Genomic DNA, 27,448 nt, shown 5'->3' with positions numbered 1-27,448 from the left:
GAGAGGAAATGGCGCTGAGCAGTGTGCTGGCTGCCTGAGGAAGAAGCTCCGCCCCCACAAATGGCGCGTTTTTCACTCAGTAAGGTCTGTTGATATTTATACTGGCGTGGGTAGGGCTGTGCCAGCGGCATCTTATGCCCCCTTTGCGCCAGTTTAAGCACCCTGCAGTGCTCTGTGTGTGTGGGCAGCAATGGCGCGCTGCGCTCCCGCCAGCCGCGCCATACCTCAGCCGTCACTTTAGTTGCTAGAAGATCTATCTTCTCATACTCACCTGTCTTCAGACTTCTGGCTCTGCAAGGGGGATGACGGTGTGCTGTGGGAGTGAGCATCTAGGCACAGCTAGCGTTCAGTTCCCTTCAGGAGCTAATGGTGTCCTGTCAGCCAGAAGCAGAGCCATGAAACTCTTCAGGAAGTTGGTCCTGCTTCTGCCCCCCTCAGTCCCACGAAGCATGGAGTCTGTTGCCAGCAGTTCTCCCTGAAAATAAAAAACATAACATAAGTCTTTTTCAGAGAAACTCAGTAGAGCTCCTCAGAGTGCATCCAGTCTCCTGGGCACATTTCTAAAACTGAAGTCTGGAGGAGGGGCATAGAGGGAGGAGCCAGTTCACACCCATTGAAAAGTCTTAAGAGTGCCCATGGCTCCTGCGGAACAGTCTATACCCCATGGTCAATAAGTGGACCCCAGCATCCTCTAGGACGTATGAGAAATTAAAGTGGAAAAACACACTACAGGCTGATCCAACTTTGATGTAATGTCCTTAGAACAAGTCAAAATGAGGCTCAGTAGTGTGTGTGGCCTCCACGTGCCTGTATGACCTCCCTACAACACCTGGGCATGCTCCTGATGAGGTGGCGGATGGTCTCCTGAGGGATCTCCTCCCAGACCTGGACTAAAGCATCCGCCAACTCCCGGACAGTCTGTGGTGCAACGTGGCATTGGTGGATGGAGCGAGACATGATGTCCCAGATGTGTTCAACTGGATTCAGGTCTGGGGAATGGGCGGGCCAGTCCATAGCATCAATGCCTTCGTCTTGCAGGAACTGCTGACACACTCCAGCCACATGAGGTCTAGCATTGTCTTGCATTAGGAGGAACCCAGGACTGAAGATCCTCAGAGGCCAAAGTATCAAACTTGTAAAACTTAGCAAACGTGTTCAACCCTGACCAAGTAGCTGCTCGGCAGAGCTGTAAAGCCAAGACACCCCGGGCAGCCACTCAAGAAGAACCCACCGACCTAGTAGAGTGGGCCTGTACAGATTTTGGAACCGGCAACCCTGCCGTGGAATAAGCGTGCTGGTTAGTGAGCTTGACACCCAATTTTATTGGGAACATAGAGAACGAACAGTGAGTCTGATTTCCTGTGAGTAGCTGTTCTCTTTACATACACCTTCAAAGCCCTCACAACATCCAAAGACTTTGAAGTAGCAGAGGTGTCCGTAATAACCGGAACCACACTAGGTTGGTTGATGTGAAACGCAGACACCACCTTAGGAAGAAATTGCTGACGAGTTCTGAGTTCAGCTCTGTCCTCATGGAAAATTAAGTAGTGGCTCCTGTGAGACAACGCCCCTAGCTCCAACACACGTCTTGCTGAAGCCAAGGCCAACAGTGTGACGGTTTTCCACGTAAGGTACTTTACGTCAACCTCCTGTAATGGTTCAAACCAGTTTGATTGGAGGGACTGCAGCACCAAATTGAGATCCCTAGGTGCCATGGGAGGCACAAAGGGATGTTGGATGTGCAGAACACCTTTCAAGAACGTCTGGACCTCAGGGAGAGAACCAATCATTTCTGAAAGAAAATAGACAAGGCTGAAATCTGGACTTTAATGGAGCCTAGACGTAGGCCCACATCCCCTCCCGACTGCAGAAAAAGCAGGAAACGTCCCAGATGAAATTCCACCGCAGAATATTGTCTGCTTTCACACCAAGAGACATATTTCTTCCATATACGGTGGTACTTCGCATGAAACCTTCCGTACTGAAGCGCCTTGTATGAGGCCACCATTTTGCCCAGAAGGCGAACGCACAGATGCACCAAGATCCGGTTTGGCTTCAGGACAGCCCGAACCATCGACTGGATTACCATAGCCTTTTCCAAGGTTAGGAACACTTTCTGTGACTCTGTGTCCAGTATCATTCCCAGGAAAGGAAGCCTCTGTCAGTTCCAGGTGAGATTTTGGTAGGTTCAGAATGCACCCGTGATCCAGGAGTAGTCTGGTTGAGAGGCCAATGCTGTCCAACAACCACTCCCTGGACGGTGCCTTTATCAGAAGATCATCCAGGTATGGAATTATGTTCACTCCCTGTTTGCGGAGTAGAAACATCTCTGCCATCACTTTGGTGAACACTCTCGGTGGAGAGACCAAATGACAGGGCCTGGAACTGGTAGTGACAGTCCTGCAGTGCAAACCGCAGATAAGTCTGATGAGGCGGCCAGATCGGAATGTAAAGGTACGCATCCTTGATATCCAGAGACGCTAGGAATTCCCCCTCCTCCAGACCGGAGATCACTGCTCTCAGAGACTCCATTTTGAATTTGAACACTCGTAAGTACGGGTTCAACAACTTGAGGTTCAGAATCGGCCTCACTGAATTGTCTGGTTTCGGGACTACAAACAAGCTGGAATAGTAACGCTTGTTTTCCAGATGAGGTGGAACTGGGACAATGACCTGGGTCCGCACCAGTTTCTGAATGGCGTCCTGTAAAGTTATACTTGCCTCTTGTGAAACTGGTAAGCCTGATTTGAAGAATCTGTGAGGTGGGAGCTCCTGGAACTCCAGTCTGTAGCCCTGGGAAATAAGATCTATGACCCAGGGATCCTGGCACGATGTTGTCCAGATGGGATAGAAGAATTTTAGCCGGGCTCCCACCTTCCAGTCTTCCAGGCATCTCGGTCCACCGTCATGCTGAAGGTTTTGAGGAAGCAGAGCTTGAGCCCTGTTCCTGTGAACCGGCAGTTGCTGGTTTGCGTGGTTTACCTCTAGCGCCTCTGGTGGCAGTAGAAGATAGTGGATAGTTAATTCAGGACACATAATTTTGTATTATCATTATTTTGTTTATTTCAAAACTCTATATAACAAATGTTTCTTTTGACACATGTAGGTTGTTGATGGTAGAGTATTTGACTCAGATAAAGAATTTGCAACAACACCTATATTATAGAGGACACTGGGAGCTGAAAGTTGGTAGTAGCCACTAATTGTGGTTTTACTAAGTAGTATATAATTGATCTACTTATGTATACACATAACAGATTCATTTGTTAATGGACTAGTATCTCAATTAATTTTGCATTGGTAGTTTTTGCATTCATCGGAGTGGATACATTTTAAATCTTATCACTTTTCTATCTTAGAGCACTTGATCTTTCTAAACTCTATCTGTCATTTTAACCATATATTTCGCCATGCTGACCGATTTACGGCCTTTAATGTGATAAAATAAGAATTTACTTACCGATAATTCTATTTCTCGGAGTCCGTAGTGGATGCTGGGGTTCCTGAAAGGACCATGGGGAATAGCGGCTCCGCAGGAGACAGGGCACAAAAGTAAAGCTTTCCGATCAGGTGGTGTGCACTGGCTCCTCCCCCTATGACCCTCCTCCAAGCCAGTTAGGTACTGTGCCCGGACGAGCGTACACAATAAGGGAGGAATTTTGAATCCCGGGTAAGACTCATACCAGCCACACCAATCACACCGTACAACTTGTGATCAAAACCAGTTAACAGTATGATAACAGAGGAGCCTCTGAAAGATGGCTTCTTAACAATAACCCGAATTAGTTAACAATAACTATGTACAATTATTGCAGATAATCCGCACTTAGGATGGGCGCCCAGCATCCACTACGGACTCCGAGAAATAGAATTATCGGTAAGTAAATTCTTATTTTCTCTATCGTCCTAGTGGATGCTGGGGTTCCTGAAAGGACCATGGGGATTATACCAAAGCTCCCAAACGGGCGGGAGAGTGCGGATGACTCTGCAGCACCGAATGAGAGAACTCCAGGTCCTCCTTAGCCAGAGTATCAAATTTGTAAAATTTTACAAACGTGTTCTCCCCTGACCACGTAGCTGCTCGGCAAAGTTGTAATGCCGAGACCCCTCGGGCAGCCGCCCAAGATGAGCCCACCTTCCTTGTGGAGTGGGCCTTTACAGATTTAGGCTGTGGCAGGCCTGCCACAGAATGTGCAAGTTGGATTGTGCTACAGATCCAACGAGCAATCGTCTGCTTAGACGCAGGAGCACCCATCTTGTTGGGTGCATACAATATAAACAACGAGTCAGATTTTCTGACTCCAGCTGTCCTTGCAATATATATTTTTAATGCTCTGACAACGTCCAGTAACTTGGAGTCCTCCAAGTCACTTGTAGCCGCAGGCACTACAATAGGCTGGTTCAGATGAAATGCTGACACCACCTTAGGGAGAAAATGCGGACGAGTCCGCAGTTCTGCCCTGTCCGAATGGAAAATCAGATATGGGCTTTTGTAAGATAAAGCTGCCAGTTCTGACACTCTCCTGGCCGAAGCCAGGGCTAGTAACATGGTCACTTTCCATGTGAGATATTTTAAATCCACCTTTTTTAGTGGTTCAAACCAATGAGATTTTAGAAATTCCAAAACCACATTGAGATCCCACGGTGCCACTGGAGGCACCACAGGAGGCTGTATATGCAGCACTCCCTTAACAAAAGTCTGGACTTCAGGAACTGAAGCCAATTCTTTTTGAAAGAAAATCGACAGGGCCGAAATTTGAACCTTAATAGATCCCAATTTGAGACCCATAGACAATCCTGATTGCAGGAAATGTAGGAATCGACCCAGTTGAAATTCCTCCGTCGGAGCACTCCGATCCTCGCACCACGCAACATATCTTCGCCAAATGCGGTGATAGTGTTGCACGGTTACTTCCTTCCTTGCTTTAATCAAAGTAGGAATGACTTCTTCCGGCATGCCTTTTTCCTTTAGGATCCGGCGTTCAACCGCCATGCCGTCAAACGCAGCCGCGGTAAGTCTTGAAACAGACAGGGACCCTGCTGAAGCAAGTCCCTCCTTAGAGGTAGAGGCCACGGATCTTCCGTGATCATCTCTTGAAGTTCCGGGTACCAAGTCCTTCTTGGCCAATCCGGAACCACTAGTATCGTTCTTACGCCTCTTTGCCGTATAATTCTCAATACTTTTGGTATGAGAGGCAGAGGAGGAAACACATACACCGACTGGTACACCCAAGGCGTTACCAGCGCGTCCACAGCTATTGCCTGCGGATCTCTTGACCTGGCGCAATACCTGTCCAGTTTTTTGTTGAGGCGAGACGCCATCATGTCCACCATTGGTCTTTCCCAACGGGTTACCAGCATGTGGAAGACTTCCGGATGAAGTCCCCACTCTCCCGGGTGAAGGTCGTGTCTGCTGAGGAAGTCTGCTTCCCAGTTGTCCACTCCCGGGATGAACACTGCTGACAGTGCTATCACATGATTCTCTGCCCAGCGAAGAATCCTTGCAGCTTCTGCCATTGCACTCCTGCTTCTTGTGCCGCCCTGTCTGTTCACATGGGCGACTGCCGTGATGTTGTCCGACTGGATCAACACCGGTTTTCCTTGAAGCAGAGGTTCTGCCTGGCTTAGAGCATTGTAGATTGCTCTTAGTTCCAGAATGTTTATGTGAAGAGACGTTTCCAGGCTCGTCCACACTCCCTGGAAGTTTCTTCCTTGTGTGACTGCTCCCCAGCCTCTCAGGCTGGCGTCCGTGGTCACCAGGATCCAATCCTGTATGCCGAATCTGCGGCCCTCCAATAGATGAGCACTCTGCAACCACCACAGAAGAGATACCCTTGTCCTTGGAGACAGGGTTATCCGCTGGTGCATCTGAAGATGCGACCCTGACCATTTGTCTAACAGATCCCTCTGGAAAATTCGTGCATGGAATCTGCCGAATGGAATTGCTTCGTAAGAAGCCACCATTTTTCCCAGGACTCTTGTGCATTGATGTACAGACACCTTTTGACAGTTTTGTACAACGAACCTGAGGTACCCCTGGTGTGAGGGGTAAATTGGAACGTGGAGGTACGCATCCTTGATGTCCAAGGACACCATAAAGTCCCCTTCTTCCAGGTTCGCTATCACTGCTCTGAGTGACTCCATTTTGAACTTGAACTTCTTTATGTACAGGTTCAAGGACTTCAGATTTAGAATAGGTCTTACCGAGCCGTCCGGCTTCGGTACCACAAATAGAGTGGAATAATACCCCTTTCCCTGTTGTAGAAGAGGTACCTTGACTATCACCTGCTGAGAGTACAGCTTGTGAATGGCTTCCAAAACCGTCTCCCTTTCGGAGGGGGACGTTGGTAAAGCAGACTTCAGGAAACGGCGAGGCGGATCTGTCTCTAGTTCCAACCTGTACCCCTGAGATATTATCTGCAGGATCCAGGGATCTACCTGCGAGTGAGCCCACTGCGCGCTGAAATGCTTGAGACGACCGCCCACCGCCCCCGAGTCCGCTTGAGAAGCCCCAGCGTCATGCTGAGGCTTTTGTAGAAGCGGGGGAGGGCTTCTGTTCCTGGGAAGGAGCTGCCTGTTGGTGTCTCTTCCCCCTTCCTCTGCCTCGTGGCAGATATGAATATCCCTTTGCTCTCTTGTTTTTAAAGGAACGAAAGGACTGCGGTTGAAAAGTCGGTGTCTTTTTCTGTTGGGGAGTAGCTTGAGGTAAAAAGGTGGATTTCCCGGCTGTAGCCGTGGCCACCAAATCTGATAGACCGACTCCAAATAACTCCTCCCCTTTATACGGCAAAACTTCCATATGCCGTTTTGAGTCCGCATCGCCTGACCACTGTCGCGTCCATAAACTTCTTCTGGCCGAAATGGACATAGCACTTACCCGTGATGCCAGTGTGCAGATATCCCTCTGTGCATCACGCATATAAAGAAATGCATCCTTTATTTGCTCTAAAGACAGTAAAACATTGTCCCTATCCAGGGTATCAATATTTTCAATCAGGGACTCTGACCAAACTACTCCAGCACTGCACATCCAGGCTGACGCTATAGCTGGTCGTAGTATAACACCTGTATGTGTGTATATACTTTTTTGGATATTTTCCATCCTCCTATCTGTTGGATCTTTAAGTGCGGCCGTCTCAGGAGAGGGTAACGCCACTTGTTTAGATAAGCGTGTGAGCGCCTTATCCACCCTAGGAGGTGTTTCCCAGCGCGCCCTAACCTCTGACGGGAAAGGGTATAAAGCTAATAACTTCTTTGAAATTAGCATCTTTTTATCGGGGGCAACCCACGCTTCATCACATACATCATTTAGTTCTTCTGATTCAGGAAAAACTATAGGTAGTTTTTTCACACCCCACATAATACCCTGTTTAGTGGTACCAGTAGTATCAGCTAAATGTAACGCCTCCTTCATTGCCAAAATCATATAACGTGTGGCCCTACTGGAAAATACGGTTGATTCGTCACCGTCGCCACTGGAATCAGTGCCTGTGTCTGGGTCTGTGTCGACCGACTGAGGCAAAGGGCGTTTTACAGCCCCTGACGGTGTTTGAGGCGCCTGGACAGGCACTAACTGATTGTCCGGCCGTCTCATGTCGACAAACGACTGCTTTAGCGTGTTGACACTATCCCGTAATTCCATAAATAAAGGCATCCATTCTGGTGTCGACCCCCTAGGAGGTGACATCCCCATATTTGGCAATTGCTCCGCCTCCACACCAATATCGTCCTCATACATGTCGACACACACGTACCGACACACAGCAGACACACAGGGAATGCTCTTAACGAAGACAGGACCCCACTAGCCCTTTGGGGAGACAGAGGGAGAGTTTGCCAGCACACACCAAAAGCGCTATATATGACAGGGATAGCCTTATAATAAGTGCTCCCTGTATAGCTGCTTTTATAATATAATTTTTGCCACTATTTTGCCCCCCCTCTCTTGTTTTACCCTGTTTCTGTAGTGCAGTGCAGGGGAGAGACCTGGGAGCCGTCCTGACCAGCGGAGCTGTGTAAGGAAAATGGCGCTGTGTGCTGAGGAGATAGGCCCCGCCCCTTTTCCGGCGGGCTCGTCTCCCGCTCTTTAGTGTATTCTGGCAGGGGTTAAATATCTCCATATAGCCCCGGAGGCTATATGTGAGGTATTTTTTAGCCAAATAGGTTTTCATTTGCCTCCCAGGGCGCTCCCCTCCCAGCGCCCTGCACCCTCAGTGACTGCCGTGTGAAGTGTGCTGAGAGGAAAATGGCGCACAGCTGCAGTGCTGTGCGCTACCTTTAGAAGACTGAGGAGTCTTCTGCCGCCGATTCTGGACCTCTTCATGTTTCAGCATCTGCAAGGGGGCCGGCGGCGAGGCTCCGGTGACCATCCAGGCTGTACCTGTGATCGTCCCTCTGGAGCTGATGTCCAGTAGCCAAGAAGCCAATCCATCCTGCACGCAGGTGAGTTCACTTCTTCTCCCCTAAGTCCCTCGTTGCAGTGATCCTGTTGCCAGCAGGACTCACTGTAAAATAAAAAACCTAAGCTAAACTTTCTCTAAGCAGCTCTTTAGGAGAGCCACCTAGATTGCACCCTTCTCGGCCGGGCACAAAAATCTAACTGGCTTGGAGGAGGGTCATAGGGGGAGGAGCCAGTGCACACCACCTGATCGGAAAGCTTTACTTTCGTGCCCTGTCTCCTGCGGAGCCGCTATTCCCCATGGTCCTTTCAGGAACCCCAGCATCCACTAGGACGATAGAGAAAAGTTATATTTTAATTTACAATTCTCTTTTGTGCACCTTATTAGTACAACCCCATTCTCTTTTCTCCATAATTCGGGCAGTAGAAGAACCTCTGGGCTTGCCTCTAAACTTGGCAGTCCAAAAGGACTGTAAATTGGGTCCTGAGTAGGCCTTCCTAGCTGGGGGAGCTGCAGAAGGAAGGTATGTGGACTTACCCACAGTAGCTTTGGAGATCCATTTGTCTAGTTCATCTCCAAATAAGGCCTCGCCTGTGAAAGGTAGGCCTTCCACGCCTTTCTTAGAGTCCGCATCCGCAGTCCACTGGCGTAGCCATAAACCTCTGCATGCAGACACTGCCATAGCTGTAGTGCGTGCATTAAGCAAGCCTATTTCTTTTATGGCTTCCACCATAAAGTTTGCAGAGTCCTGTATATGTTGCAGGAGCAAAACAATCTCCCCTTGAGGTAAGGTAAGGTATCTAACCCCTCAATTAGGTTACCCGACCATTTAGCAATGGTACCCGTAATTCACCCACATGCTATAGTGGGTCTCTGGGCCACCCCCGCAGCTGTATATAAAGATTTGAGCATAGTCTCAATTTTGCGGTCAGACGAGTCTTTCAGGGAGGCTGCACCCGGGACAGGCAATACAATTTTCTGTGAGAGCCTGGATACAGATGCATCCACTATTGGTGGATTTTCCCATTTTTTCCTATCCTCAGGAGGAAAGGGAAAGGATAACAACCGTTTAGGGATTTCAAATTTCCTATCAGGATTAACCCATGGTTCTTCAAACATGGGGGTTTATTTACTAATATTCGTGTTTTTGCCGTTTTGAAGGGTGTTTGATCTCGAATGGTATCGGGTGCATTTTACTGCAACTTTTTGAATCCTGATACGGTCATTCACTAAGCTGCCGAGTTTTGCACATTTGTTTTTTCCGATGTCGATGTGATTCGTAATATCAGGCAGTGTTTTATGGGAGTGATGAGTAAAACACTGCCTGACAAAACACAAGGAATCCCGGCCGGATTTGTGAGATCCGTGCAGGGCATCATTGTGTACCTTAAAAAGTTCATTAAAGTCTTAAAAAAGTTAGAAAAAATTGCGTGGGGTCCCCCCTCCTAAGCATAACCAGCCTCAGGCTCTTTGAGCCGGTCCTGGTTGACAAAATATGGGGGAAAAAATGACAGGGGTTCCCCCATATTTCAACAACCAGCACCGGGCTCTGCGCCAGGTCCTGGTTCCAAAAATACGGGGGACAAAAAGCGTATTTTTAAAACCAGTACCGGGCTCCACTAGCCAGGTACATAATGCCACAGCCGGGGGACACTTTTATAGTGGTCCCTGCGGCCCTGGCATTACATACCCAACTAGTCACCCCTGGCCGGGGTACCCTGGAGGAGTGGGAACCCCTTAAATCAAGGGGTCCCCCCCCCTCCAGCCACCCAAGGGCCAGGGGTGAAGCCCGAGGCTGTCCCCCCCATCCAAGGGCGGCGGATGGGGGGCTGATAGCCTTGTTTACAAAATGTGAATATTGTTTTTAGTAGCAGTACTACAAGTCCCAGCAAGCCTCCCCCGCAAGCTGGTACTTGGAGAACCACAAGTACCAGCATGCGGTGGAAAACCGGGCCAGCTGGTACCTGTACCCGCCAAAAAACAGGACACACACCGTGAAAGTATAATTTTATTACATACATGCACACCTCCAAACATACATACTTACCTATGTTCACACGAGGCTCGGTCCTCTTGTCCCTGTAGAATCCTTGGGGTACCTGTGAAAAAAATTATACTCACAGAATCCAGTGTAGAATGAGACCTTTGTATAATCCACGTACTTGGCAAAATAATAAAACGGAAACCCGACAACGCACTGAAAGGGGCCCCATGTTTACACATGGGACCCCTTTCCCCGACTGCCAGGACCCACCCTGACTCGTGTCAAAGAGGGTCCCTTCAGTCAATCAGGGAGCGCCACGTCGTGGCACTCTCCTGATTGGCTGTGTGCTCCTGTAGTGTCTGTCAGGCAGCACACGGCACAGATACAATGTAGCGCCTATGCGCTCCATTGTAGCCAATGGTGGGAACTTTGCGGTCAGCGGTGGGGTTACTTTCGGTCAACCGGTGACCGCAAAGTTCCCACCATTGGCTACAATGGAGCGCATAGGCGCTACATTGTATCTGTGCCGTGTGCTGCCTGACAGACACTACAGGAGCACACAGCCAATCAGGAGAGTGCCACGACGTGGCGCTCCCTGATTGGCTGAAGGGACCCTCTTTGACACGAGTCAGGGGGGGTTCTGGCAGTCGGGGAAAGGGGTCCCATGTGTAAACATGGGGCCCCTTTCAGTGCGTGGTCGGGTTTCCGTTTGATTATTTTGCCAAGTACGTGGATTATACAAAGGTCTCATTCTACACTGGATTCTGTGAGTATAATTTTTTTCACAGGTACCCCAAGGATTCTACAGGGACAAGAGGACCAAGCCTCGTGTGAACATAGGTAAGTATGTATGTTTGGAGGTGTGCATGTATGTAATAAAATTATACTTTCACGGTGTGTGTGTCCTGTTTTTTTGGGGGTATTTTTTTAGTGGTAGTACTACAGGTACCAGCGGGCCCGGTTTTCCACCGCATGCTGGTACTTGTGGTTCTCCAAGTACCAGCTTGCGGGGGAGGCTTGCTGGGACTTGTAGTACTGCTACGAAAAACAATATTCACATTTTGTAAACAAGGCTATCAGCCCCCCATCCGCCGCCCTTGGATGGGGGGGGGGGGCAGCCTCGGGCTTCACCCCTGGCCCTTGGGTGGATGGAGGGGGGGACCCCTTGATTTAAGGGGTTCCCACTCCTCCAGGGTACCCCGGCCAGGGGTGACTAGTTGGGTATGTAATGCCAGGGCCGCAGGGACCACTATAAAAGTGTCCCCCGGCTGTGGCATTATGTACCTGGCTAGTGGAGCCCGGTGCTGGTTTTAAAAATACGGGGGACCCCTACGCTTTTTGTCCCCCGTATTTTTGGAACCAGGACCTGGCGCAGAGCCCGGTGCTGGTTGTTGAAATATGGGGGAACCCCTGTCATTTCCCCCCCCATATTTTGTCAACCAGGACCGGCTCAAAGAGCCCGAGGCTGGTTATGCTTAGGAGGGGGGACCCCACGCAATTTTTTTTTCTGTTTTTACACTAAACACACCCTTTCCCATAGATAACCATGCACAGATCTCACTGATCCGTGCATGGTTATCCAAACTCGACTGGAAAATGCAGGTCTATTTTTTTGCTGCTTTTTTTAACGATTCGGAAAAAAAATAGACCAGCACTTGAGCCCTCAGAGACTAACACCCAAATACGAATGAATAGAGAATTCCCGTATTCTATGAAATAACAGCCGCGTTTGACCGATGGTCTATTCATTCGTATTTGTGAACGTTGTCATTCAAACCATTACGAATAGTCCAAACACTGCCGAGATTTGTGCATAGTGAATTCCCGGATTGGGACTTAGAAAAAAAACCCACAAATCGGCCAAACTCGGATTTTTAGTAAATACTGGCCATGGTATTTAAATCCTTTCACAGAGGAAAAGTGGCTGAGGATTTCTTTTTTATATTAAAATAAGATTCCTCACTCTCCTCTGTCACCTTATCAGGGATATTCAGAACTTCTCTGATAGCTTCTATAAGAGACTCTATTCCCTGCGACAGAGTACCCTCCCCCCACCTCTGAGTCCACTTAGCCCTCCTCCATGTCTGACCCTTCATCATCCGAGTCAGACTGCAGGATATGGGCCAAAGTGCGCTTTTGCAGACAAATGGCAGGGGACTGAGACGCTGGTTTGTGTACGGAGTCTCTTTTCATAACCTCAGTCATAGATTGTCTTAAGTATTGAGTCTTTTATCTCGGAATGAGAAACTTAGTAGAGATTGTGGAAATCATTCCCCTAATGGAGTCCAGCCATGCTGGTTCTGCCCCACTAGCCTGGGAAGGGACACTACATTGAGTACACACTAGTGAACCCCCTGGGGAAGAGGAACACTGTGCCTTACATGAAACACACTCCTTGCTGACATACTGTAACAGTGACAGCACACACACACACACACACACACACACACACACACACACACACACACACACACACACAGGAAAAGGTTAAAAGCACAATTAACCTACAAAGAGCCCTTCCAGGGAGACACAGAGGGAGTATGGAACCAGCACACGGTGCCCTTAACACTAATGCCAAGCTTAGCCGGGTCACAGACTAAGTACCTAGATTAGGGACTTAATACACTAATAATCGCTCCCCCCCTGCTATGACCCCTGGTACCACTGAGGTAATCTGGAGTCTTTCCGGAGGAGCTGCGTGTCCCTGTCAGTCAGCGTCTGTGTCAGCTGCAGAGGGAAAATGGCGCTGTGAGCTGCTGGATCGGCTCATAGTGAAGCCCCGCCCCTTCAATGGCACGCGGTCTTCCCGCTCTTTATTATACTGGCTGTATGTGTCTTGTGCATAAAATGGAGACAGACTCCTTTTATGACTATGTTGCAAGTCTGTGTACTGTGTCCGCTATTCAGCGTCTGTGTCCGTACACAGCGGGAGACGCAGTCTGCCCCATTTAGAAGCCATGCGTCTCCGTACCCTCATGCCATCATAATGGCTGGCGACCCGCTAACCAGGACGCCGGCTCAGTACTCACCACTCCTCATTCTTCTGGCTCTATACAAAAAAAAACTGTGTGACAGATAATAGCGCGCTCCAATCACCATTAACAACAAAAAACACTTTTTAGTGATGTACTTCAATATGAAATATGATTCACCATTTTCAGAAATTCATCTATGGTTGTCCTGAAGATGATAAACGTCAACAATATAAACGTCCACTTATATGGTTGGCAGTCCTCCTTACTGTATCCAAGACCAATATAGAATCTGAAAAAATAAGTACCTCTTAGTCCCTGTTGCAGGGGACACTAGGGAGATACTTAAAAGAACACAACTATAGTGTAGCAGTCCTTTGAAATAGAAAAACCCTTTTATTTTCAAGGTTACACTTACAAACATAGATGTTAAAACGGCATATCATAACTCTAAGGGATGTGTCACCGATCCCAGATGGTAAAAAGTCCTCCTTGCTGTATCCAAGGCCAATAGAAACTTAAAACATAAGTACATCTTGTATACAGTATTTTCAATGTGTTTATGGATGCACATTAATGTGTTATTGTTTAGCTGCACTCCAATTTAGTACGCACAGTTTTTCAAAGTATTGTCCATATACGACGATTCTTCTGGCTCTGTTAGGGGTGGTGGCGTGCTGCGGGAATGTATGCTCGCCGTGGTGGGGCTTGCAAATAGTTCCCTCAGGAACTAGTGTCCTGTCAGCGGGGCACGTGGCCATTAACCCTGAGAGAGGTTGGGCCATTCCCCCCCCCTTACGTCCCACGAAGCAGGCAGGCTGGTGCCATCCAGTCCTGTCTGAAAATAACAAACACAGAAAATAAATGCAGAAAACTCTTCTGGAGCTTCCAAAGATGCGGCCAGCTCCTCACATTTTCTAAACGGAGTCTGGTAGGAGAGGTATAGAGGGAGGAGCCAGCGCACACTATCAATTTCTTAAAGTGCCCATGGCTCCTAGTGGACCAGTCTATACCCCATGGTACTAAAATGAATTCCCAGTATCTCCTAGGACGTAAGAGAAAACAAAAAAGCACATGGTAAAACATTTGCAGATAATCAACTCAAGGAGTAATGTTCAGCTAATAAACAGAGGGGGTTTTGCATTGAAGACAGATCACAGACAGTTGTCTTGAGTTGTATTGGAGAAAAGCGATAAACAAAATAATTATTATAATTATATATTTTTAATATACCTATATTGCGAGAATGGTTGATAATTAATGAGCGTATTAGGATATATTTGTAGGATAACTTGTTAATGTTTACAGATAAGCTGCTGTTCCCCAAATGGCCCTTTGCCAGAATGGACCTAACATAGTTTACAAAAGAGATGTTTTTTGGGGAGCGCCAAGTTTAAATGGGGTCTAAGTCCCTTGTTTTTTAAACGTTTAATCAACAAGTGTTTTTTTAAGTGATGTGAGTGAGAGTTAACTCCTTTTATGAGATCTACAATGAGACCATCAATCTGAGTTCACCCAATAGGATTCAAATAATTCCCAAAAGCATCAAATATACATTGAAATCAATTATTTTCCTTATCTATGATACACACAGGTGAAATGTTTTTTTTTTTTTAAATTAATTCACACAACAGGCAGCCTTAGGAGGGAATTTAAATAGCCACAGTAATTGACCGCAGCTAATTGATCCCCAGGGGCTATCCAATTCGCCTCAAAAGCCAGCACTATCTGGATTTTTCTCAGCTGTCCGGAGCCAATCCTAAGTGTTTTGGGCCGAAAATAAGAATTTACTTACCGATAATTCTATTTCTCGGAGTCCGTAGTGGATGCTGGGGTTCCTGAAAGGACCAGGGGGATAGCGGCTCCGCAGGAGACAGGGCACAAAAGTTAAGCTTTAGGATCAGGTGGTGTGCACTGGCTCCTCCCCCTATGACCCTCCTCCAAGCCTCAGTTAGGATACTGTGCCCGGACGAGCGTACATAATAAGGAAGGATTTTGAATCCCGGGTAAGACTCATACCAGCCACACCAATCACACTGTACAACCTGTGATCTGAACCCAGTTAACAGTATGAGAACAGAGGAGCCTCTGAAAGATGGCTCACTACAACAATAACCCGATTTAGTTAACAATAACTATGTACAAGTATTGCAGATAATCCGCACTTGGGATGGGCGCCCAGCATCCACTACGGACTCCGAGAAATAGAATTATCGGTAAGTAAATTCTTATTTTCTCTATCGTCCTAGTGGATGCTGGGGTTCCTGAAAGGACCATGGGGATTATACCAAAGCTCCCAAACGGGCGGGAGAGTGCGGATGACTCTGCAGCACCGAATGAGAGAACTCCAGGTCCTCCTTAGCCAGGGTATCAAATTTGTAGGATTTTACAAACGTGTTCTCCCCCGACCACGTAGCCGCTCGGCAAAGTTGTAAAGCCGAGACCCCTCGGGCAGCCGCCCAAGATGAGCCCACCTTCCTTGTGGAATGGGCATTTACATATTTTTGGCTGTGGCAAGCCTGCCACAGAATGTGCAAGCTGAATTGTACTACAAATCCAACGAGCAATAGTCTGCTTAGAAGCAGGGGCACCCAGCTTGTTGGGTGCATACAGGATAAAACAGCAAGTCAGATTTCCTGACTCCAGCCGACCTGGAAAACTATATTTTCAGGGCCCTGACAACATCCAGCAACTTGGAGTCCTCCAAGTCCCTAGTAGCCGCAGGTACCACAATAAGCTGGTTCAGGTAAAACGCTGACACCACCTTAGGGATAAACTGGGGACGAGTCCGCAGCTTTGCTCTGTCCGAATGGACAATCAGATATGGCTTTGTGAGACAAAGCCGCCAATTTTGACACTCGCCTGGCCGAGGCCAGGACCAACCGCATGTTCACTTTCCATGTGAGATATATCAAATCCACAGATTTGAGTGGTTTAAACCAATGTGATTTTTGGAATCCCCAAAACTACGTTGAGATCCCCCAGTGCCACTGGAGACATCAAAAGGGGTTGTATATGCAGTACTCCCTTGACAAACTTCTGGACTTCAGGAACTGAAGCCAATTCTTTCTGGAAGAAAATCGACAGGCCGAAATTTGAACCTTAATGGACCCCAATTTGAGGCCCATAGACACTCCTGTTTGCAGGAAATATAGGAATTAACCTAGTTGAAATTCTTCCGTGGAGCCTTCCTGGCCTCACACCATGGAACATATTTTCACCTAAACTGTGATAATGTTGTGCGGTCACCTCCTTCCTGGCTCTGACCAGGGTAGGGATGACCTCTTCCGGAATGCCTTTTTCCCTTAGGATCCGGCGTTCACCCGCCCCTGCGTCAACGCAGCTGCGGTAAGTCTTGGAACAGACATGATTCTTGCTGAATCAAGACCCTTCTTATCTCTTGAAGTTCCGGTTACCAAGTCCTTCTTGGCCAAACCGGAGCCACGAGTATGATTCTTACTCCTCTCCTTCCTATAATTCTCAATACCCTGGGTATGAGAGGCAGAGGAGGGAACACATACCCGACTGGTACACCCACGGTGTTACCAGAGCGACCCAGCTATTGCCTGAGGGTCTCTTGACCTGGCGCTTCAAGTGGGACGCCATCTTATGACCACCTTTGGTCTTTCCCACGGTTTACAATCATGTGGAAACTTCCAGATGAAGTTCCCACTTTTCCGAGTGGAATTCATTCCTGCTGAGGAAATTCAGTTTTCCACTCCCGGAATGAACACTGCTGACAGTGTTATCACATGATTTTTTGCTCAGCGAAAAGTTCTTGCTGTCATTGCCCTCCTGCTTCTTGTGCCGCCCCGTCTGTTTACGTGGGCGACTGCCATGATGATGTCCGACCAGATCAGCACCGACTGACTTTGAAGCAGAGGTCTACCTAGGCTCAGAGCATTGGAAATTGCTCTTAGCTCCAGTATATTCATGTGGAGAAAAGTCTCCAGACTTGACCACATTCCTTGGAAATTTCTTCCCTGTGTGACTGCTTCCCAGCCTCTCAGGCTGGCATCCGTGGTCACCAGAACACAGTCCTGAATGCTGAATGTTATGTCCTCTAGAAGATGAGCACTCTGCAGCCCCCACAGAAGAGACACCCTTGTCCTTGGAGACAGGATTATCTGCTGATGCATCTGAAGATGCGATCCGGACCATTCGTCCAGCAAATCCCCCTGAAATTTTTTTTGCGTGAGATCTGCCGAATGGAATTGCTTCGTAAGAAGCCACCATTTTTCCCAGGACTCCTGTGCATTGATGCACTGATACTTGGCCTGGTTTTAGGAGGTTTCTGACTAGTTCGGATAGCTCCCTGGCTTTCTCCTCCAGGAGAAACACCTTTTTCTGGACTATGCCCAGAATCATTCCTAGGAACAGCAGACGTATCGTCGGAAAAACGCTGCGATTTTTGGAATATTTAGAATCCACTCGTGCTGTCATAGAACTACTTTAGATAGTGCTATTCCGACCTCCAACTGTTCTCTGGACCTTTCCCTTTTCAGGATATCGTCCAAGTAAGGGATAATTAAGATGCCCTTTTCTTTGAAGAGAATCATCTTTTCGGCCATTACCTTGGTAAAGGCCCGGGGTGCCGTGGATAATTCAACGGCAGCTTCAGAAACTGATATTGACAGTTCTGTACCACGAACCATAGGTACCCTTGTTGAGAAGGGCAAATTTGGACATGGAGGTAATCCTTGATGTCCAGGGACACCATATAGTCCCCTTTTTTCCGGTTCGCTATCACTGTCTGAGTGACTCCATCTTGATTTGAACCTTTGTATGTAAGTGTTCAAAAATTTCAGATTTAGAATATGTCTCACCAAGCCGTCTGGCTTCAGTACCACAATATAGTGTGGAAGACTAATACCCTTTTCCTTGATTGTAGGAGGGGTACTTTGATTATCACCTGCTGGAAATACAGCTTGTGAATTTTTTTTTTTTTTTTCTTCCCCAATACTGCCTCCCTGTCGGAGGGAGCCTTTGGTAAAGCAGACTTCAGGAACCTGCGAGAAAAAGATGTCTCGAATCTCCAAACTGTACCCCTGGGATAATACTTTGTACGATCTAGGGGTCAACTTGCGAGTGATCCCACTGCACGCTGAGACTCTTGAGACGACCCCCCACCTCACCTGAGTCAGCTTGCACGGCCCCAGCGTCCTGCTGAGGACTTGGCAGACTCGGTGGAGGGCTTCTGTTCCTGGAAAAGGGGCTGCCTTCTGCAGTCTACTTCCCTTTCCTCTATGTCTGGGCAGATATGACTGGCCTTTTGCCCGCATGCCCTTATGGGAACGGAAGGATTGAGGCTGAAAAGACAGTGTCTTTTTTTGCTGAGAAGTGACTTGGGGTAAAAAGGTTGGATTTCCCAGCTGTTGCCGTGGCCCCCAGGTCCGATGGACCGACCCCAAGTACCTACTCTCCTTTATACGACCATACTTTCATGTGCCGTATGGGATCTGCATCACCTGACCACTGTCGTGTCCATAACATCTTCTGGCAGATATGGACAACGCACTTATCTTGATGCCAGAGTGCAAATATCCCTCTGTGCATCTCGCATATATATATATATATATATATATATATATATATATATATATAGACTGCATCCTATTAAATGCTCTATATCACTAAAATATTTTCAGTCAGGGAATCCGACCAAGCCAACCCAGCACTGCATTTCCAGGCTGAGGCGATCGCTGGTCGCAGTATAACCACCGTATGTGTGTATATACTTTTTAGGATATTACTCCAGCTTCATATCAGCTGGCTCCTTGAGGGCGGCCGTATCTGGAAACGGTAACGCCACATGATAAGCGTGTGAGCGCCTTATCCACCCTAAGGGGTGTTTCCCAACGCGCCCTAACTTCTGGCGGGAAAAGGTATAACGCCAATATTTGCTATCGGGGTAAACCCACGCCTCATCACACACTTCATTTTATTTTATCTGATTCAGGAAAAACTACGGTAGTTTTTTCACTGCCACATAATACCCATCTTTGTGGTACTTGTAGTATCAGAAATATGTAACACCTCCTTCATTGCCCTTAACGTGTGGCCCTAATGAGGAATACGTTTGTTTATTCACCGTCGACACTGGATTCAGTGTCCGTGTCTGTGTCGACCGACTAAGGTAAACGGGCGTTTTAAACCCCTGACGGTGTTTTTGAGACGTCTGGACCGGTACTAATTGTTTGTCGGCCGTCTCATGTCGTCAACCGACCTTGCAGCGTGTTGACATTATCACGTAATTCCCTAAATAAGCCATCCATTCCGGTGTCGACTCCCTAGAGAGTGACATCACCATTACAGGCAATTGCTCCGCCTCCTCACCAACATCGTCCTCATACATGTCGACACACACGTACCGACACACAGCACACACACAGGGAATGCTCTGATAGAGGACAGGACCCACTAGCCCTTTGGAGAGACAGAGGGAGAGTTTGCCAGCACACACCAAAAACGCTATAATTATATAGGGACAACCTTATATAAGTGTTTTCCCTTATAGCATCTTTATATATATGTCTAACGCCAAATTAGTGCCCCCCCTCTCTGTTTTAACCCTGTTTCTGTAGTGCAGTGCAGGGGAGAGCCTGGGAGCCTTCCCTCCAGCCTTTCTGTGAGGGAAAATGGCGCTGTGTGCTGAGGAGATAGGCCCCGTCCCCTTTTCGGCGGGCTCGTCTCCCGCTCTTCAACGGATTCTGGCAGGGGTTAAATATCTCCATATAGCCCCCGGAGGCTATATGTGAGGTATTTTTTGCCAAATAACAGGTTTCCATTGCTGCCCAGGGCGCCCCCCCCCAGCGCCCTGCACCCTCAGTGACTGCCGTGTGAAGTGTGCTGAGAGCAATGGCGCACAGCTGCAGTGCTGTGCGCTACCTTAAGAAGACTGAAGAGTCTTCTGCCGCCGATTTCTGGACCTCTTCTCTTTTCGGCATCTGCAAGGGGGCCGGCGGCGCGGCTCCGGTGACCCATCCAGGCTGTACCTGTGATCGTCCCTCTGGAGCTAATGTCCAGTAGCCTAAGAAGCCAATCCATCCTGCACGCAGGTGAGTTCACTTCTTCTCCCCTAAGTCCCTCGATGCAGTGATCCTGTTGCCAGCAGGACTCACTGTAAAATAAAAAACCTAAAACTAAACTTTTCTAAGCAGCTCTTTAGGAGAGCCACCTAGATTGCACCCTTCTCGGCCGGGCACAAAAACCTAACTGAGGCTTGGAGGAGGGTCATAGGGGGAGGAGCCAGTGCACACCACCTGATCCTAAAGCTTAACTTTTGTGCCCTGTCTCCTGCGGAGCCGCTATCCCCCTGGTCCTTTCAGGAACCCCAGCATCCACTAGGACGATAGAGAAAGTGGGTTTTTCTGCGTTGTGAAAAATGGACTGCAATTAAATTGCCGTAAAAATATTGGGTCAAAAATTGCGTTAAAGCTCGTTTTTTTCACCAAAACTTTTTTCGGCCTCAATTGAATGCCCACCTTAACGTATAGTATACATAATAAAGGTTTCATACCGTATATGAAATTGTGTGTATCGAGGTTCACCAGAAGCTTTCCGTATATCCATAGCTATCGTTTTCCATCCTTCTTGGGGATCAAGAAAATCAGCCAGCTGCCTAAACAGCCCAGGGCCAAGGTTACGCACATAAGTGGATGGTGTTATTTTGCTCATGCCTAAATCCTGTAATAAAAATAAACAATTTACAAATAGCAATGATACACATAAATACACAAAATATATTAGTATTTGTACGTAACCCACCTCCACACCCGAGAGTAATGTGGGCTACCTATATACAGTATATACTCCACCCAAGTATATGAGTGTAAACTTCCAACTAATGGGCTTACTTGGGAAAACCCATCGGTTACGAAATTATAGTAGGTCAATTAACCAGCGGTGGTTCCTACCTAATTATAGTAGGGGGGCTGCTGCTACCCCCATGCCTGGAGAGTGGATACAGCCAGCCCTGGGTCTATGCACCTGGGCAGTGTATCCAGCAGGTGCCTTGACGGGTGCATGTGCAGACGCCACGGTCCGACTGCACATGCGCAAACTCCTGGTTTTTATGGACTGCACTGACTGAATGCAATAGAAGCCGGTTAGAGCTGCACGAAAGGCAGGGAGAAGCTTTCTACATGAAGCCAGCTCTCTGCTGATCGCTGCTTTTCTGCCAGTCCCGGAGGGCAAAAACTCCCAATGGGATTGCCTGTAGTGTCTGTGACTGATAGGTGTGACTTTCAATAGGAAAGATGCAGTGAAGCCAGTGCAGTCACGGACTGCATCTGGCTCACTGATACTGAGCGGGGTGGAGGATTATACCTGTGGGGCTGCAGTCATGCAGACCATCGGTAAAATCAGCCACTGCAAGTCACTCTTAGGTGTTGGGTGAATTTATTCACTGTTGCTTATACATCACTTCCACCAAGTTGGGTACAGAGTCTGTCAGTTATGTTTTCTCAGTAGTAATTCTTCACATGACTCCGGACAATTGCAAATGTACAATAACAAATACAGTGGAACACATAACAAGTAACAACAATTACTCATAGCACCACTCCACCTTTTCCTTTGTGCATCTAAACGGCCCTATACACGACAACGATATGTCTGAGGCTGAAGTCAGGGACGATTTCCCTTGAACTCTCCCGGGAGCTTCCCGGGAGTGGTTCCATACAATTCTATACGATTTGGTACATGTGTGGCTTTTTTTGCATGCGATATGTCATGCAGCGACATAGCGCAAGCGATTTATCGCAATGCATTCACATGTACCATAAGATATATCTGATGGGCTGGATTAGGGTGCTAGTGGGGCTGGGCCAAACAGGCATATAAATAGTAGCAGTCATTTTAACCATGTGCACACTGCTGCTCTGTGAATAGTGAGGCTGGTTTATACCTTCTGAGCGTTACACATTGCTACTGTGCTTTGCTTGTTTTTTTCTGAACAAAGTGCTCTTTATACTGGTCTGTGATGGATTCCTACAGGTATCAACTTTTGTTAGCCTATGGCTATCTGAAGCTGAAACATGACAGGGATCTGAAACGGAAGAGGGTGAGGTCTGTTTGGAGCAAGGAGTGGTTGATGAAGAGGGGGACTCTCTCTCTCATGTCGCTCCTGACCGAGATTAACACTGAAGATTATCGTAACTACCTTCGAATGGATGACGATACCTTCCAGGAGTTGCTGGGCCTTGTGACTCCCTACATCGAGAGGCAGGACACCAAGATGCGGAGGGCCATCACTGCTGAGGAGAGGCTGACTGCTACGTGGAGGTACCTGGCTACAGGGCGGTCGTTGGAGGATCTGAAGTTCGGGACCCTCATCTCCCCCCAGGCTTTGGGTTGGATAATCCCTGACACCTGCAAGGCCATTGTGAAGGTGCTGCAGGCCCAGTTTTTAAGGGTAAATAAAATACACACCACACCTGTTTAGTTATTTTTAAACTGTTTATAGAAAGAAAAGAAAAAATATTTTTTCTTGTAAACTGTGCAAAAACTATGCAATGATTTGCAATATGGCACATATAAATATAAAACATGACATCATAATTTGGATATATATATATATATATATATATATATATATATGTGTGTGTAATAAAATAATTTAAATGATTAAATAACAGTTTATTTTACTCTGAATTTACAATAAACATGGTGCGGTACTTTCACTCCTTAAAGATGGAGGGCTATATGGTGTTTTGGGCACAGATTTGATTGGGAGAATACACACATGCTGTAAAGTGCAGAATGAATGGGACCGGCCCCACTATTATGCACCTACAGCATGCGTGTATCCTCCCCCAAAAATATGCCCCCCAAAACATCATACAGCCTACAGTGATTGCGCTGAGCCAAAAAAAAAGTTGGGGTCCTACCGGTCTTTTTCTGGGTCCCATCGGAATGAAGGTTCGTATTACTCTTAATCTTGTTTGGACACTACAAAAGTGTTGCAAGGTGGGGGGATGGGGTGACGATGCTGCTGGGCTGTGTAGCATGCAGGACACCCTGCACCAGAGGTGTAACTAGACATTTTGGTTCCCTTAGGCAGATAGTGAATTGATGTTCCACCCCCGAGATTGAGAAGCACAGGAAGTGCGCGCCAAAGGCGCGCTGCAAAATTTTAGGGGCGTGGCTTCATGGGGAAGGGGCGTGACCACATAATAGTGCCAATTCACATTATACCACACAGTAGTGCCGCTTATACACATTGCACCAGGTAGAACCTCCTATGCACACTGCGCCAGGTATAGCACTTTATACATATTGCGCCAGATAGAGCACGTTATACACTTTGCTCCAGGTACAGCATGTTATACACTTTGCTCCAGGTAGAGGACTTATAAAAATCGCACCAGGTAGAGCACGTTATACACATTGCACCAGGTAGAACAATTACACACATTGCAACAGGTAGAGCACTGTATACACATTGCACCAGTTAGAGCACGTTACACACAATGCACCAGGTAGAGCGCGTTATACACATTGCACCAGGTAGAGCGCGTTATACACAATATGCTAGGTAGAGCGCGTTATACACATTGCGCCAGGTAGAGCGCGTTATACACATTGCGCCAGGTAGAGCGCGTTATACACATTGCGCCAGGTAGAGCGCGTTATACACATTGCACCAGGTAGAACGCGCTATACGCATTGCACCCGGTAGAGCGCGTTATACACATTGCACCCGGTAGAGCGCGTTAAACACATTGCACCAGGTAGAGCACGTTACACACATTGCACCAGGTGACCACTTAGACACATTGTAGCCACCATCTCGGACACCCAGTTGTCGTCCCCAGACATAGTGATTGCGGGTGTCAGTGGAGGAGGTGTCTACAGTGATCGCGGGTGTCAGCGGGGGAGGGTGGTGTCCACAGTGATTGCGTGGGAAGGGGGTGTCCATAGTCATCACAGGTGTCAGTGGAGGGGGTGATCGTGGGTGTCAGCGAGGGGAGGGGGTGCCCACAGTCATCACAGGTGTCAGTGGAGGGGGTGATCGTGGGTGTCAGCAAGGGAAGGGGGTGCCCACAGTCATCACAGGTGTCAGTGGGGATACCGAGGGGAGGAGTGATGACTGATATGTAGTGCAGCAGCTCTGGTCCTCTTCCTGCTCTGGTGCTGCAGCGATGGCCACTGAGCCAGTGTGACAGATGTAGGAGCCCGCTCTAAACCCCCCACCCCACACATATAAAGCAACCAGCTCCACTATCCCCCCGCACAACACACAACAGTCACCGGCACTCACTCCCCCCCTTTCCCGCAGCACATACATGGGCACCAGCTCTCAGCCCTGACATCCCCTGCCGGAAGAGCATATATAGTCTCCGGCGCTCCCCGCCCACCCCCCCCCCTCCCCGCAGCACATTATCACCAGTGCTCCCCCCGCCGCACATACAATCACTAGTGCCCGTTCACCCCGCAGCACAATCAGTCACCAGCGCTCCCCCCACCAGCACATGCCTGCCAGCCTCACTGTGAGTCTTGCATACTGTTGCAGGGAGCCGCGCGATCAAGGCGGGACCCTGTGAACGAAGCCACTGCATGTGAGCAGGAGAGGAACAGTAAGGCTCCACCTCCTCTATTTAAATCCAGGATACAGCAATATCTCTGATTTGCTGCTGCGGAGCTCGTCCCCGGGGACCCTCCCATTTTTGAAAAGTGAGTCACCGGACTATAAAAGTGGGTAAAATACGCGCTATAGCGTGTTTTTGCGATCATTGAGCCTATACCGCATTATATTTATTGGGAATTAATAACTTTAAAACAAGACCCTTAACAATGTTCTAATTCCCAATAAATATGGTGCAGTACTTTAAGATGGAGGGCTATATGGTGTTTTGGGCACATATTTGATTGGGAAAATAGACACATGCTGTAAAGTGCAGAATGAATGGGCCCGGCCCCATTATTATGCACCTACAGCATGCGTGTATCCTCCCCCAAAAATCTGTCCCCAAAACACCATACAGCCTATACCGCACCATATTTATTGGGAATTATAAGATGCCTACAAATCTTCATACTGGGGCATGTCCTCCTCTGCCTTCGTCATAGCAGAGTATGTGGCTGAGGAGCAGGTGGGTGGGAGAGTAGGCTGTTGTTGGGTGGGAGGAATAGGATGGACGGAATAGGATAGGGGGGGTTATTCCGAGTTGTTCGCTCGTTGCCGATTTTTGCAACGGAGCGATTAAGGCAAAAATGCGCATGCGCATGGTACACATTGCTCATGCGCTAAGTATTTTAGCACAAAATTTAGTACATTTACTCACGTCCGAACAAAGAATTTCCATCGTTGAAGTGATCGTAGTGTGATTGACAGGAAGTGGGTGTTTCTGGGCGGAAACTGACCGTTTTCTGGGAGTGTGCGGAAAAACGCAGGCGTGCCAGGATAGAATGCGGGAGTGTCTGGGGAAACGGGGGAGTGGCTGGCCGAACGCAGGGCGTGTTTGTGACGTCAAACCAGGAACAAAACAGGCTGAGCTGATCGCAGTGTAGGAATAAGTCTGGAGCTACTCAGAAACTGCTAAGAATTATTTATTCGCAATTCTGCTACTCTTTCGTTCGCAGTTCTGCTAAGCTAAGATACACTCCCAGAGGGCGGCGGCCTAGCGTGTGCAATGCTGCTAAAAGCAGCTAGCGAGCGAACAACTCGGAATGACCCCCAGGGTTGGGTGGGAGGAGCAGTGAGAGGAAGGCGGTCGAACAGTACAACATTGTCATGGAGTTTCGCTTTTCGGGCCTTGTTAATCATCTTTAAATTTAAACGCTCAATCTGCTCGGCTTGCCCATGTGGCAGGTTGCGCATGGCAGAGGCCAAGAATTCCCGAAATCTTGTGTAGTGGTCGGGGGCTGGGCAAGTCTTGACTTGATCTCCTCAAAGATGACGTCTTCGCCCTCCTGGCCAGTGTGGGGGTTCTCTTCCGGGGGCGAGGCAGAGGAGATGGTGCTGCAGAGGTATCAGGGTTAGCTGGTGCTTCAGGATTCATATCTTGGGTCTGGGATTCCTCTGTATCCAGGAGACTGAGGTCTGGGGTGGTGGGAATCTCCACACTTCCCCTCTGTAGTAGATTTTAAAAAAAATACACTGTATAAATACATGTTTTAATTTTTTATTTCTATTTTTTTATAGCTCCCTGCAAGTACATCTGAATGGCAATATGAACAACAAAAACCAGGTTGCGCTTGACAATCGAAAAAATATGAAAATTTATTGTAATAAAAGTATTTACAACAATTCTCCCGGGAGTATAATAAAAACAATTCAATATGACATAATAATCTGCTCAAATAGAATACCCCTGAGCTTTGGTAATTAATTAATTAGAAGGTGCTTTCTATGCAAAGAGTGCCTAATGCTGTTTAATGCGGACTACCAATGATTAGAAAGGAATCGGTAACATTAATAGTGAACTAAAAAGTGAACTGCAGGTCTGTATACAGAAAAATAAAAATGAACTCACTTAATCCGTGGAAACAAAGTCCCAAAAAAAGGTCTTACATCTATAGCAGCACGTGACAGTTCCAATGATCTTTAAATGATGTGGAATCTTGAATAAGTAAATAAACAGTGTCCGAGTGATATAGAATGAGACTGTGCAAATACACAATTACCCACTCTGATGATGACAGCAGAGAGAGCCCGGAGTGATGTCTTCTCGGTCAGCCGCTATGCCACTGCATGGGGACGGGAGAGCAGGGTCTGCACTAAGCCGCCGGGCCAAGATGGAATGCAGCCCTAAACGCTGGCGGCTGATGCTGGTAATTCCCGGACGGCTAAGCTGTTACCCGTGTGGCCCGATGTCAGCGGGCTCTCACCAATAGCGGCACGACGGGACTCCCACGGGCAGCTCAGAAGGAGCCTCTCTGTTCTTCACCTGTGCAAAGGTGAGATGATGATGGAGTCACAGGGTGTCTGCAGTGTTTGTAAACTGCAGTCAAACACACTGGTAGTGATGCTGTGGTAACTGAAATTTCACACAGAGCTCCAGGTGGGCTTTGCTAAGGAGCACAGCTGCCGTAATGAGATGACTCCAATAGCCGGTGTCTAGCTGTGAGCTGAATTATGAGCAGCCTCC

At 48.0% G+C, this 27,448-nt stretch overlaps 1 protein-coding gene across 1 annotated transcript in view; it reads right to left on the bottom strand.

The window, feature by feature from the left end:
• IRAK4 (interleukin 1 receptor associated kinase 4) overlaps window positions 1–27,448 on the bottom strand; it is a 110,855-nt gene that overhangs the window by 73,474 nt on the left and 9,933 nt on the right. Inside the window, exon 2 of the mRNA XM_063927343.1 lies at window positions 20,875–21,041. Coding sequence (XP_063783413.1) covers window positions 20,875–21,032 — 158 coding nt within the window. The 5' untranslated portion in view covers window positions 21,033–21,041. The remainder of the gene's footprint in view (window positions 1–20,874; window positions 21,042–27,448) is intronic.

The sequence above is a fragment of the Pseudophryne corroboree genome, chromosome 6 (assembly GCF_028390025.1).
Source record: "Pseudophryne corroboree isolate aPseCor3 chromosome 6, aPseCor3.hap2, whole genome shotgun sequence".
In the NCBI taxonomy this organism is placed as follows: Eukaryota; Metazoa; Chordata; class Amphibia; order Anura; family Myobatrachidae; genus Pseudophryne; species Pseudophryne corroboree.
Note: the sequence above shows the minus strand (reverse complement) of the source record. Positions and strands in the feature narration are given on the sequence as shown.